Raw genomic sequence first — 14,931 nt, 5'->3', positions numbered from 1 at the left:
CTCCATCACCTCCTCCTCCACAGCTCATCTCCATCACCTCCTCCTCCACAGCTCATCTCCTCATCACCCTCCTCTTCTACTTCGACACATGTGTGGGATAAAGGATCAAATTCTCAGGAGACTGGGACAAGCTGTTGGAATTTTAGAACTGGAAGCATATGGGGCCACCCATCAACTGAATAATACAAGTGTTAGGGTTGAGCTCAGTCCCCCACACCCAGGCCCCAGATCAGGGTATGGCTGGCAGTGCCCTCCAAACTTGACTGGAGTTGTAGATGAGGCTGTGGGGGAGGGTCTGGCTGGACAAGGCCTGTTGGATGGTCTTGACCCCTCTGCCTGTGTCATTGAGGAAGAGGAGGCCAGGACAGACACACAGAGGCTGCAGGAGGACCCAGGAGAAGAGCCCAGGAGCAGCCCTGGCACACCAGGATCGGGGATGCCGAGCCTTGTTGGACCCCAGCTGCGGTGTTTGTGGGGGAGGCTGAGCTGAACACCTGAGACCTGCTAACAGGTGGAGAATCTTCTTCCTGGGGACGGGTTTTGTTCTTAGAGCCCACCAGTGCTCCTGTGCATCTGCCCACGGCCCCACAGAAAGAAGCTACCGCCCCCAGAGTCCTGCCCCCGCCTCAGCCCCCTCCCCTGCCCTTCTCCGCACCCCTGATGCCAGATGCTCCCCCTGCAGAAAATGTTTCCCCCTAAATGATTCCCCAGCCACAGCCACAATCTCCACAGCCCTTTTCCTTCTTCAAGCAGCTCCTCAGATGCTCAAGTATTTGGGGGGAAATCTAATCCTTATGTTCCAGATTCATTCACTCTGAAATCATCAAAATGCTTGAGTCCGTCAAAGGGGATTCGGGCTTTTTATAAACCCATTGAAGCCTTTTTTTGTTTTTGCTTTGAATCACGTTCTGACAACTATAAATGAATTCAGACCGCCTCCTGTCCCACGCCGCCCCTCCAAGCCTCTTCCGCTCTGTGGGTGGAATTCTCAGGGTGCTGAGCAAGGCCCAAGGAACTTTCCCTGCCTGTGTGTGGGCAGGGGCCTCAGCCAGCCTCGTGGCCGTCCGCCGTGCTGTGTCCCCAGGACTGGGGCACGGAGGTCTGGCTGAGGCCCCTGTGGCTTCCTGGGGGCCAGGCCCTCCCTCCCCCCCTCACATAGAGACAGGTGACATGCTCCCCAGACATGGCAGATGGCATCTTAAAATGGCTCCAGTGGCTCACACCTATAATCCCAGCTACTCAAGAAACAGATCTGAAGATCAAAGTTCCAAGACAGCCTAGGCAGGCAAGTCTGGGAGACTCCTCTTTCCAATGAACCTCCAAGAAATTAAAACCAAGGTGACTCAAGTGGTAGAGCACCAACCTTGTGCAAAACAGACCAGGGACAGCACCCAGGCTCTGAGTTCAAGCCCTAGCGCGCGCATGTGCGCGCGCGCGCACACACACACACACACACACACACACACACACGGCCCACATGCAAATGGGTTCAATCAGTGTCTGAAGGTGACCCTAGGGACAATTTTCAAAGCTGCCCCAGGGGTCTCTTCCAATTCTGTGCTCTCAGGAAATGCCTGACAGACAAGCAAAGTGTCCCAGGCACCCGGTCCCCAGCCTTGCCCCTTCCCTGCTCCGCTGAGCACAAGGGCCTCCCTTCCCTGAGCACAGGGGCCTCCCAAGGCCAGGCCTCCTCCCCAGCCTGCAGGGAACACAGAGTTTTCCTAGCTGGCAGCTTAGCCGTCCTTTCCCCAAGGCTCCGCTTCCTTCACTTGCAGGGGAGGGCAGCGCCCAGGCCCCCAGGACACCCCGGAGGGAGCACCCCAGAGGGAGCACGGGAGCAGGGCTCACGTACCTGAGGCCCAGGTCCGGCCATTGAGCTGCACAGCAGCTGCATGGGAGAACCATGGGAAACCGGGTGAAGCTGGGGGGGGTCTCGGCCTGCAGAGAGAGGGCAGCAAGACAAAGGGGTGCTCATGGAACCTCCCTCTGTGGCCCCCACCGAGCCCCTCCCCATTTGTAACTGGAGGCCCCCTGGAGGGACCCCCTGTCTCCCCAAACAGCTCTCCCAGGCCACACATGGCACGCACGGAGCCCAGGCTGGAGGACGGGGACCGGGCCCCGGGCCCACCCACACGTGGAGCCCTGCTGGAGTGGGTGCTCTGCCTACAGGACACTGGGAGCCCCGGGCCTGTGTGGAGCAGGCCCTGCCCGGGGTGGAGGCCTGGGCTCCGGGGTCCAGCTGCCTGGGCCTGGGCCCGGCCTGTCTCCATTCCCCTGCCAGCCTCCGTCCTCAACTCTGAGTACAAAGATCCCAGGGCCACGCACCAGCTCTGCACGGCCTGGCCCAGGTACCACAGGCCGCGCAACATCCTAGACCACCCCCCGCCCCGACGGCCGGACCCCTGGGTGTGCGACTGACACCCAGCGTCTCTACGTGAGAGGGGCCAAGACAGGGTGCCCTCGACCCAACCTGGGTCCTTCCAAAGGGGACACACACCCACACAGGGCGGTCACCCACGCTGGACTTGCACCTCGGGGACTGGAGGCAATCATACAGGGGTGGCTTTGTGCTGGTGATCCCGGGGAAAAAAACGATCAGAACAGTCACGCACCCCTGCCGCCATCCGGAACCGCTCGCAGCTCTCCGTCACGGCCGATGTGTACGGCCGCTCCGACTGTGAACGTCTCACAGCATCTACCGCATCTACCCAACGGCACCGCAGCCTCCGCCAGGGGTGCCCGGCCGCGGGGACACGCAGCCCACGCCCCTAAGCAGAGGCCTGGAAGACAAGTTCCTCCTGCTCTCCCCAGGGCCAGGGAGAGCCTTGGACATTGTAACAAAAACTACCCACAAAGCTTGGCGTTGATGGCTCACACCTGTCATCCTAGATACTCAAGAGGCTGAGATCTGAGGATCGTGGTTCAAAGCCAGCCCGGGCAGGAAAGTCCCTGGGACTCTTATCTCCAATGAACCACCAGAAAACTGGAAGTGGTGCTGTGGCTCAAGTGGTAGAGCGCTCGCCTTGAGCTGAAGAGCTGAGGGACAGCGCCCAGGCCCAGAGGTCAAGCCCCATGTCTGGTGGGCAGCTGGTGAGAGCCCAGCCATGTGTCCAGCCTTGTGTCACCCGCTGGGCAATGGGTGGCCCTCTCAGAGTTCCCAGCCAGACCCCAGCCTGGGGACACTGGACCCCACCAGACCTCCTAAGCCTTGGGATGCCAGCCACTCGTTGGCCAGCGCTTGGCTTAATTAAGACGTGGCAGCCATTCCGGCGGTCACCTGGAGACACGACAGGTCCGTAAGCCCATACTTCCTGCTGGGTGGGGGAGAGTTGGCCGAAATCTCCGAGCCATCGCTTGAACGCGGGAAGTTCAGGGTTAGGCAGGCAGACTCGCCCCGCAGCACAATCGGCCTGCTGTTCCCCGGTCATTTAAGAGCCCAAGGCATCTCTGTTTCCCAGGAGTTTGGTTGGAGGGGGAAAAAAGGATCGATTGAGTCCCCCAGCTCTGCCGGTGGGGCGTCTCCGCGTTTCATGTGCTTTGATGAGGAACAAGAAGTCACATCTGTACACCTGAACTCCGCATATCTGCTCAGACGAGGCTGGCTGGAAAGTCAGCTCAGGAAAACAAAAAACACTCGGGTTAAATGAGTATTTCTCCCTCTTCTACTCAGTCTGTCCATCTGCCCCTCATCTGTTTACAAAATAAATATCCAGCCTGGTGCTGGGAGCGAACGCCTGTAATCCTACTCAAGAAGCTGAGGTCTAAGGATCATGGTTTGAAGCCAGCCTGTGCAGGAAAGCCCGTAAGACTCTCCTCTCCAATTAACCAGCAAAAGCCCCAGAAGAAGAGCTGCAGCTCACAAGGTAGAGGTATTCACCTTGAACATAAGAGCCCAGGGACAGTGCCCAGGCCCTAAACAGATACAATAAAAGCAGAATAAACGAGTAACTATTGCACTTCGATGACGCTGGCTCAGCCGTAGCCAAGCCCAGCTGACCGGGGGTTGAGGCTCGTGTCCTGTCTTCCAGACCTTGGCCACCAGAGGCCCAGGCTGGCGGAGGGTGGAGGGGGACCCCGCTTCTATGAGCAGCCGAATTCCTCGCTTCTGAAATCAACTCTTTCTATCTAACGTGAGGTGGGCTAACCCTGGGGGCAGATCTGGCTTCTGAAATACAGCTGGTATTGGTGAGTGCTTCCTACTGGACGGGTAGGAGGAAGCCAGGAGTGGGTACACCACGCTGCCCTGTGGGCGGGGACGTTTTCCTGGGCTTTCTCCTCCATCAGTACAACTTCAGGGCAGGGCCGGCCCATGGTGGCCGTGGGGGTGGACGTGGTATGTCCAGTGATGGTCCTGCTCACCTTCATCCGCCTGCTAACCACTGGACATCCTGAACTGATGGAAAGCTGGAGTCTGGGGGGGAAGGACTGTAAAGTCACATTAAGATCAGGTGGGGCCAGGGCTCCGATGAGCTGGGGTGGAGGCCGGCCCCTGCCTGCCCTGCCCCCCTCCTAGGTCTGCATTCCGAGTGTCTCTCTTTCTCTCCATTGGTCTCAGAGGAGGAAAGGCCCCCATGTTTGTTTGGGGGGGTTGTTGGTTTGGGGTTTTTTGCTGTGTGGGTGTGCTAGTACTGGGGCTTGAACTCAGAGCCTCGTCTCTCGCTCTGCTTTTTCACTCAAGGCTGGCACTCTCCCGTGTGGGCCACAGCTCCGCTCCCCCCGGCTGTCTCTGCTGGCTACTTCTGCAGTCCAGGATGGAGGCCACACACCCGGCCTCTGGCGCAGGGACTGAGGCTCGAGGTAGCGCCTGTAAGCCCAGTCAGAGTCCGTTCCCGGCTATGGGAAAAGGGCATTGCTTTCCAGAACCATCTGCCTGCTTTTTAACCTGTCATCCCAGCTACTCAGGAGGCTGAGATCTGAGGATCATGGTTCAAAGCCAGCCCGGGCAGGAAAGTCCGTGAGACTCATCGCCAATAAACCAATAGAAAACTGGAAGTGGCGCTGTGGCTCCAAGTGGTAGAGCACTTGCCTTGGACAGTGCCCAGGCCCTGAGGTCAAGACCCACAACTGACAAAAGAAAAGAAAAGAAAAGAAAAAGTTCCTGGGTAATGGGTCGTGGTGACAAGCTGCAGCGAGGTGACCAGACCCCTTTCAGAGGTGTTCAAGAGAATTCCTTAATCAACGCGATTCTGGCGGGTTTGTGGAACGGTAGAGTCCTTCTCTATCTCTTTTGTTAAAAACAAAGCAAAGTGCAGCGCTTTGTGATCTGCTGAGAACCGGTGTGTGCTTTCCTGGGGAGGCTCCCTCCGTTCCCAGCCTGCTCTCCCTGGTCTCCTTGCAGGGCCACCCTGACAGAGCGGCAGAGCGCCCAGGCCGCCGGGCTTCTCGCTGGTCCTTTGAGCCGCAGGCACCTCCCTGCCCAGGGCCGTGGCACGGCTCCTCCCCAGCTCAGACTCCCTTTCCCCAGACAGCCACAGCACGGGCTCTTGGAGAGTGGCACTTGACCTCTTATCAAATCATGGCCTGTGACACTGCAGTGTGTCCTCTGTCCTCTGCTCTGACACTGAAGTTTCTCCTCTGTCCTCTGCTCTGACACTGCAGCGTGTCCTCTGCCCTGACACTGCAGCGTGTCCTCTGCCCTGACACTGCATTGTGTCCTCTGTCCTCTGTCCTGACACTGCAGTGTGTCCTCTGTCCTCTGTCCTGACACTGCAGTGTGTCCTCTGTCCTCTGTCCTGACACTGCAGAGTGTCCTCTGTCCTCTGTCCTGACACTGCAGTGTGTCCTCTGTCCTCTGTCCTGACACTGCAGTGTGTCCTCTGTCCTGACACTGCAGTGTGTCCTCTGTCCTCTGTCCTGACACTGCAGTGTGTCCTCTGCCCTCTGTCCTGACACTGCAGTGTGTCCTCTGTCCTCTGCCCTCTGCCCTGACACTGCAGTGTGTCCTCTGCCCTCTGTCCTGACACTGCAGTGTGTCCTCTGTCCTGACACTGCAGTGTGTCCTCTGTCCTCTGTCCTGACACTGCAGTGTGTCCTCTGTCCTCTGTCCTGACACTGCAGTGTGTCCTCTGTCCTCTGTCCTGACACTGCAGAGTGTCCTCTGTCCTCTGTCCTGACACTGCAGTGTGTCCTCTGTCCTCTGTCCTGACACTGCAGTGTGTCCTCTGTCCTCTGTCCTGACACTGCAGTGTGTCCTCTGTCCTGACACTGCAGTGGTCCTCTGTCCTCTGTCCTGACATTGCAGAGTGTCCTCTGTCCTCTGTCCTGACACTGCAGTGTCCTCTGTCCTCTGTCCTGACACTGCAGTGTGTCCTCTGTCCTCTGTCCTGACACTAGTGTGTCCTCTGTCCTGACACTGCAGTGTGTCCTCTGTCCTCTGTCCTGACACTGCAGTGTGTCTTCTGTCCTCTGTCCTGACACTGCAGTGTGTCCTCTGTCCTGACACTGCAGTGTGTCCACTGTCCTCTGTCCTGACACTGCAGTGTGTCCTCTGTCCTCTGTCCTGACACTGCAGTGTGTCCTCTGTCCTGACACTGCAGTGTGTCCACTGTCCTCTGTCCTGACACTGCAGTGTGTCCTCTGCCCTCAATCCCGACACTACAGTGTGTCCTCTGTCCTCTGTCCTAACACGGCTATGTGTCCTCTGCCCTCTCTCCTGACTGTGCAGTGTGTCCTCTGTCCTCTGTCATGACACTGCAGTGTGTCCTCTGCCCTGACACTGCAGTGTGTCCTCTGTCCTGACACTGCAGTGTGTCCTCTGTCCTCTGTCCTGACACTGCAGTGTGTCCTCTGCCCTCTGTCTTGACACTGCAGTGTGTCCTCTGCCCTCTGTCCTTACACTGCAGTGTGTCCTCTTCCCTGACACTGCAGTGTGCCCTCTGCCCTCTGTCCTGACACTGCAGTGTGTCCTCTGTCCTGACACTGCAGTGTGCCCTCTGCCCTCTGTCCTGACACTGCAGTGTGCCCTCTGTCCTGACACTGCAGTGTGCCCTCTGCCCTCTGTCCTGACACTGCAGTGTGTCTTCTGTCCCTCTGTCCTGACACTGCAGTGTGTCCTCTGCCCTCTGTCCTGACACTGCAGTGTGGCCTCTGCCCTCTGTCCCGACACTGCAGTGTGTCCTCTGCCCTCTGTCCCGACACTGCAGTGTGCCCTCTGCCCTCTGTTCCGACACTGTAGGGTGCCCTCTGTCCCGACACTGCAGGGTGCCCTCTGCCCTCTGTTCTGACACTGCAGTGTGTCCTCTGTCCCAACACTGCAGGGTGCCCTCTGCCCTCTGTCCTGACACTGCAGTGTGTCCTCTGTCCCAACACTGCAGGGTGCCCTCTGCCCTCTGTCCTGACACTGCAGTGTGCCCTCTGCCCTCTGTCCTGACACTGCAGTGTGTCCTCTGTCCCAACACTGCAGGGTGCCCTCTGCCTAGTAGCCCTGCCGGGCTCCCACTCTCTTCTGCTCATAACGTCCAAAGCGCTGCCCTCGCTGTGGTCTTCACTGACTACTCTCTCCCATAGAGGTTCAGAGACAGTACCTGGCCTTCCCGTCTATTCATAATCTCTGGGACTTTTGTTTGTTTCTTTTTTTCTTTGTGTTGAGACAAGGTCTTGCTACATAGCCCAGGCTGACCTCCAAGTCCAGGTTCTCCTGCTTTTACCTCCACGTGCTGGGATTACAGGCATGAATCACCACACCTGGCCTGAAATCAACCATTGTAAGAGAACCTCGAGCCAAACTGAGCACAGCAGGGGAAACTCACTGGCTAGCCGGGTGCCGGTGGCTCACGCCTGGGATCCTAGCTACTCTGAAGGCTGAGATCTTAGGTTCATGGTTTGATGCCAGCTGGAGCAAGAAAGTCTATGAGACTCTTATCTCTAATAAAGTACAGAGAAAAAGCCAGAAGTGGAGCAATGGCTCAAGTGGTAGAGCGCTAGCCTTGAGCACAGAGCGGCTCAGGGACAGCACCTAGGTCCTGACTTCAAGCCCCATGACCAGCAAAAAGAAAAAAGGAAAGGAAAGGAAAGAAAAGAAAGAAAGAAAGAAAGAAAGAAAGAAAGAAAGAAAGAAAGAAAGAAAGAAAGAAAGAAAGGAAGGAAGAAAGGAAGAAAGGAAGAAAGAGAAAAGTCGTTGGCTAGCCTCAGTCACATGCACAATCTCAGAAGTCTTAACACAAGTGGGAAGTCAGCCGGGTCTGGAGTAGAGCAAGTGAGTACTTCTGGGTCTCCATTTGACAACGTGCTGTAGGGTGTGAGGCACGCAGGCTGGGGTGGGGGGTCTCTCTCCACATCAACACTCACTGAAAACCAGAAGCTTACTGAAAACGTCCAATAGAAGCAGAATCTCAGGACTTCTAAAAAGAAAAAGAAAAGGTACCTGTGGTGTATCCACAGCCACCAGATGGGCCTTGTCCTGGGAACACAGGACAACTCTAAGACGGGGAAGCAGTTTCTAAAGATTAACACCCACAAGCCGATATTGCTAAAAAAGAGAAAAACCCAGAGGGCACAGTGGCTCACGCCTGTAATAGAGCTACCTTTGCTGGAGAAAAGAGACCCTATCTCAAAAACCACAGTAACAATGCCAACAGAGCCAAGGGCAAGAACCACAGGACCATCTCAACCAACCAGCAAAAGCCTTTGACAAGCGGGGTGCTCACGCCTGTCATCCTAGCTACTCAGGAGGCTGAGATCTGAGGATCACAGTTCAAAGCCAGCCCGGGCAGGAAAGTCCATGAAACTCTTATCTCCAATAAACCACCAGAAAACCAGATGTGGCGCTGTGGCTCAAGTGGTAGAGCACTCACCTTGAGCTAAAGAGCTGAGGGACAGCGCCCAGGCCCAGAGTTCAAGCCCCACAACTGACCAAAAAAAAAAAAAGCCTTTGACAAAATACAACACTCATTCATGTTAAAATCTTTGGAAAAAACTAGAGGAACATTCCTTAAAACAATAAAGGCTCTATCTAGATGACAGACCAACAGCCAACATCATACTAAATGAGGAAAAACTAAAACCGTTTCCCCTCAAATCAGGAACCAGGCAAGGATGCCCACTCTCTCCACTCCTCTTCAATACAGTCCTGGAATTCCTAGCCAGAGCAATAAGGCAAGAAAAGGACATTAAAGGTATTCATAGAGGGAAAGAAGAAATGAAAATATCCCTATTTTCTATCTATAGGACCTAAAAAGTGCCACCCCCCACGCTCCTACTGCTGATCAACCACTTCAACAAAGCAGCAGGATACAAAATCAACCCACAAAATCAGTAGCCTTTCTGCACACCAACAGTGCATAAGCAGAAAAGAAATAGCCTCAAAAAAATACCTAGGAATTAACCTAACCAAAGATATAAAAGACCTTTATAGTGATCTTTATAAAAATCTGAAGAAAGAAATCAAAGAGGAAATCAGGAAATGGAAAGACCTACCATGTTCCAGATAGGTAGAACCAATATTGTGAAAATGGCCATACTGCCACAAATGATTGACCAATTCAATGCAATTCCCATCAAAATCCCAATGGCATTCTTTACAGAGAAAGAGAAAACAATCCAAAAATTCATATGGAACAACAAAAGACCTAGAATAGCCAAAGCAATTCTAGGCAAAAGAAACGACACAGGTGGTATCACAATACCAGATTTCAAGCTCTACTAGAAAGCCACAGGGAAAAAAAAAAAAAAAAAACAGCTTGGGGGCTGGGAAGGTGGCTCAGTGGTAGAGTGCTTGTCTTGCATGCATGAGGCCCTGGGTTCGATTCCTCAGCACCACATAAGCAAAAATGAAAAAAAGCTGGACGTGGCGCTGTGGCTCAAGTGGTAGAGCGCTAGCCTTGAGCTGAAGAGCTGAGGGACAGTGCCCAGGCCGAGTTCAGGCCCCACGACCGGACCCAAAAAAAAAAAAAAACAGCTTGGTATTGGCACAAAAATAGACCCAAAGACCAATGGAATAGATTAGAAGACCCAGAAATAAAACCACACATGTACGGTCATCTGATATTCGACAAAGGAGCCAAAGACACACAGTGGCAAAAGTCATAGCCTCTGGGAAAACTGGACGGCCATCTGCAGAAAACTAAAAGTAGATCCCTGCTTGTCACCAGGCACCAACATCAACTCAAAGCGGATCAAAGACCTCAACGTCAGACTTGAAACTCTGAAACTACTGCAAGAGAATAGGAGAGACACTCGAACTTATAGACACAGGCAGGAACTTCCTAACAGAGCCCAGGGACACTACAAATTGGAGAGAGGCTCGACAAGAGGGTGTACATTAAAATAAAAAGTTTCTGCACAGCTAAGGACATAGCAACCAAACTAGAAAGACAGCCAACCTAGTGGGAAAAGCTCTTTATCAGCAATCTATCATATCCAATATGTACAAGGAGCTCAAGAAACGAACCCCTCCCAAACTTAATAGACCAATTACTAAATGGGCAAGGGAGCTAAGGAGAGACTTCTAAAAAGAAAAGGTAAGAACAGCAAAGAAACACATGCGGAAATGCTCGTCATCCCTGGCCATAAAGGAAATGCAAGTCAAAACAACCCTGAGATGCCATCTCACCCCAGTTAGATTGGCCAACATTTTGAATTCAAACAACAAATGCTGGTGAGGATGTGTGGGGAAAGGAAACCTACTGCACTGCTGGTGGGAATGTAAATTCATGCAACCACTCTGGACAACAGTCTGGAGGCTCCTCAAAAAACCACCAGAGACCTTCCCTGTGACCCAGCCATACCACTCCTGGGCATCTACCCTGAGCATCATGAGCCAGGATAGGATAAAGACACCTGCATGTCCATGTTTGTTGCCACACTGTTCACAGCAGGATGTGGAAACAGCCCAGATGCCCCACAATAGACGAGTGGATGCCACAAATGTGCTATCTATACACAACGGAATTTTACACAGCCAGCAGAAAGAATAACATAATGTCACTCGCAGGGAAATGGATGGACCTAGAACACATCATGTTCAGCGAGGTAGGCCGAGGTCAGGGACACAAACAGCACATGTTCTCTCAGATAGGCAGAAGTTGGATCTGAAATGCCCTAGGATATGACAAATTACACAGGATTCCAGATGCTCACCTACAGTGAGACCAAAACAGGGTGGTCTTAGAAGAGAATCACCAAGGTGCAATACCCAAGCACCGCTTCACATGCACATCACATAGCATGCAAACTGAGACGAACTCCAACGATATGAAAACAAGGGACTTTCAATGTGTTTTTCTTTTGCTGAGGATTCTGTATTCTCTACGCTATATACAGTATTGTCAGGTGCATATCTACAGGAGCGCGAGGAGGGCATAGACACAAGGGAAAAGGGTGAAAAAGTGCGGCAGCGGAGCACACCGGACACCGACGAAAGTGAACTGTGCGACTCACGGGTGGAGATGGGAGGGAGCGCGGGCCAGATGACACGGGAGAAAGGACGTGCACTCAGCACCTGACGCCAGTAACCGTGACCCCGCTGCGGATCACCTCTAAGATAGCAATAAAGCAAATGGAAACATGAAGCCAAGGGTCAGAAAAGAACTGAGAGAAGCAGGGGCAAGTGGCTCACCCTAATCCTAGCTCCAGGGGACAGGGAACAGGGGTCAGTTTCAGCCCTGTCTGAGCACACACAGAAGACCTCGTCACAGACAAGGAAAGGGTGAGTGTGCTGGCGCATGACTGTCCCTCCAGCTACAAGAAGGAGGCATAAACGGGAAGGGCCCAGCCCAGTCTAAAACCCACAAAAACAGGGCTGGAGGTATGGATCAAGCAGCAGAGCACCTGTCTAGCAAGAGTGAGGCCCTGGGTTCAAACCCCGGTTCCGCAGAATCAAAGCACAACCATCTAAATACCTCAGCAACTCAAGTGTGCGACTGGAGGGTACTGACTGTCGTCCCCACGCCGCCCGGTGGGTCTCACGAGCAGGTCAGCTGTCTGGTGTTCACCAAGCCAAGTCTGGAAAGATCCCCGGCGGAGATCCCAGCACCACCAACAGGCCGAGCCCCCCAGGGCGGCCCGCACGCTGAGACCACCAACGCTGCCTGCCGGCATGCGGGGACCACAGGTGCGGCGGATCTGGCCGTTCTGATGTTTCAATTCTCTTTTCCATGGTAGGCACGCATTCCTTGTGCAAGATTTTCGGATTTCTCTGAAGCAGCTATAGGAAAATGGGATTGTCGCTTTCCCATTCATGTACAGAAACAGATGCTGACCAAACGCGTGTGTGAGCCACTCGCTGCTGGAAACCACGTGCGAGTCGGATGAATAAGTCCAAAACTATTTTTAATTCTTATGTCACCATATGTACAAGGAAGCACAAGGCGGGAGACGGCACAGGGAAAAGTGCAGAAAGTTTAAGAGTTAACGCTTGCCGGGGGCTACAGCTCACGCCAGCCATCCCAGCACTCAGAAGGTTGAGACCTGGAGAGTTGCTATCCAAAGCCTGGACAGAAAAGTCCGAAAGATTTCCAGCTCCAATTAACTAGCAAAAATGCGAAACTGAAGAGAGGCTCAAGTGGTAGAGCACCAGCCAAGTAGCTTAAGCAAAGCTGAGATACTGAGTTTGAGACTCACTATTGAACGGTTTGAAAACGTGAACTCTCCTCACATCGGGAGTTTCATTAGCAAATATAAAAGGTCACCCTCCAAAGGTCAAGTTCATAGTGATCCGAGAAGAAAATACAATCTAAAAATTCAGATAACAAGCTGACCAAGGAAAAGACCGAAATTAACTACAGCTTAAAATGATACAAAGGCAGCAAGGTGAGACCCCACGCGGGCAGAGGCCAGCCAGCCCCAGCATTGCTCGCAGAGACCCCAATGCAGTTTCGTTTCTAGGCTGAATTCTGCGAGCATTTTCTGTTCTTACAGAGGAAAAAGGACAAACTATTTATATTCTTTTATTTCACTTAGGAAAATATGTTCCAGGGCCATGTTTCCCAAAGAATACTTCTGGAACATCTCCAAAGGCTGTTGTTAGCAGACAGTATATTAAAAGAATAATGGCTCATGCCTGGAATCCTAGCTAATCAAAGGGCTGAGACCTGAGGAAGGCTGTCCAAAGCCAGCCCGGGCAGGAAACTCAGCACCAGCTTAGAGGGGGTAACGCTCAGGGTCAGTGCCCAGGCCCTGGGAAGGTGGCTCAGTGGTAGTGTGCTTGCCGATGCCTCAGTACCACATACGCAGAAAAAGCCAGAAGTGGGGCTGTGGCTCAGTGGTAGTGTGCTAGCCTTGAGCAAAAGAAGCTCAGGGACAGCGCCCAGGCCCTGAGTTCAAGCCCCAGGACTGGCGCGCGCGCACACACACACACACACACACACACACACACACACTTGTTGGAAATGAGCACTTTTACCTTTCGGGACTCCTCAGAGCCTGTGACGGGCAAAGGAGCATTGCAACTCTCCAAATTAACCTGACCTTGGAATTTGTTTATGATAACCTTATTTATTAATAGCTCAGAGTGCTTAGACTGCTGACCATCGGACCGGAAAATAAGAGAAGGATTCTACTTGCGGACGATCCTGGCTCTGAGTGTGTGCGGTGCACCTGTAATCCCAGCACTCGGGAGGCTGAGGCGGGAGCATCTCCACTTCTAGGCCAACTGCAATATATAGTAAGACTCTGCCTCAAAAAGCAGAGCGAAAGAAACAAAAGTTAGCTGGGCACCAGTGGCTCAACACCTGTCATCCTAGCTACTCAGGAGGCGGAGAGCTGAAATCCAGCCGCCCGAGCAGGAAAGTCTGTGAGGTTTTTTTTTCCTTTTGTCAGTCATGGAGTTTGAACTCAGGGCCTAGCCACTGTCCCTGAGCTTTTTTACTCAAGGCAAACACCCTACCACTTGAGCCACAGCGCCATTTCTGGTTTTCTGGTGGTTAAGGGGTGCCCGCGCTGGCTCAGGTCTCAGCTCCCGAGTAGCCAGGATTACAGGTGTGAGCACTCGTGCAGTCAGGACCAGGAACTGGGCCGGCTGAACTCGGTCACGCCGCGTTCGTGGCCCAGGCCCTCGGTGCGCTGTCCTGTGAGGTCACTCCTGTGCCTTTGGGGGCAGAGGTGACTCCCTCTGCGAGGTCACGGGCACCCCTCTGTCCCACTGGCTTGGGGGGACCGAGCCAAAGCAACCGCAGAACAAAACCAGACCAGTGGTCACAAAACAACCTGGCGCAGAAGGGGGTGGCAAATGACCCCCGGCCCCCAATGGGGCACCACTGCCTCGAACTCGGGGCCCAAGTCCAGGCATCTCCCCTTGAAGGTCCAAGGGCTGAGCTCTCCTCCTGCCTGCACACCGGCCACATTGCTCTCACCCTCAGCACGCTCAGCCCCCCGTGTATGCTCAGCCCCCCCGTGTACACTCAGCCCCCCGTGTACAATGAACCCCCATGTACACTGAACCCCCATGTACGCTCAGCCCCCGTGTACACTGAACCCCCGTGTACTCAGCCCCCGTGTACACTGACCCCCTGTGTACGCTCAGCTCCCGTGTACGCTCAGCCCCCGTGTACACGCTCAGCCCCCGTGTACGCTCAGCCCCCGTGTACACGCTCAGCCCCCGTGTACGCTCAGCCCCCGTGTACACGCTCAGCCCCCGTGTACGCTCAGCCCCCTGTGTACACGCTCAGCCCCCGTGTATGCTCAGCCCCCGTGTACACGCTCAGCCCCCGTGTACGCTCAGCTCCCGTGTACGCTCAGCCCCCGTGTACACGCTCAGCCCCCGTGTACGCTCAGCCCCCTGTGTACACGCTCAGCCCCCGTGTATGCTCAGCCCCCGTGTACACGCTCAGCCCCCGTGTACGCTCAGCTCCCGTGTACGCTCAGCCCCCGTGTACACGCTCAGCCCCCGTGTACGCGCTCAGCCCCCGTGTACACGCTCAGCCCCCGTGTACGTTCAGCCCCCGTGTACGCTCAGCCCCCGTGTATGCTCAGCCCCCGTGTACACGCTCAGCCCCC

General features: G+C 54.3%; 1 protein-coding gene across 1 annotated transcript in view; it reads left to right on the top strand.

Annotated features, from left to right (window-relative positions):
* Positions 1 to 10,956: 10,956 nt before the first annotated feature.
* Ccnd1 (cyclin D1) overlaps positions 10,957 to 14,931 on the top strand; it is a 34,955-nt gene continuing 30,980 nt past the window's right edge. The window contains exons 1-4 of the mRNA XM_013020873.1: positions 10,957 to 10,968; positions 11,283 to 11,424; positions 11,813 to 12,049; positions 14,459 to 14,880. Of these exons, the coding sequence (XP_012876327.1) occupies positions 10,957 to 10,968; positions 11,283 to 11,424; positions 11,813 to 12,049; positions 14,459 to 14,880 (813 nt within the window). The remainder of the gene's footprint in view (positions 10,969 to 11,282; positions 11,425 to 11,812; positions 12,050 to 14,458; positions 14,881 to 14,931) is intronic.

The sequence above is a fragment of the Dipodomys ordii genome, unplaced genomic scaffold, assembly GCF_000151885.1.
Source record: "Dipodomys ordii isolate 6190 unplaced genomic scaffold, Dord_2.0 Scaffold54, whole genome shotgun sequence".
Lineage (NCBI taxonomy): Eukaryota > Metazoa > Chordata > Mammalia > Rodentia > Heteromyidae > Dipodomys > Dipodomys ordii.
This window is presented reverse-complemented; position numbering and strand designations above follow the sequence as displayed.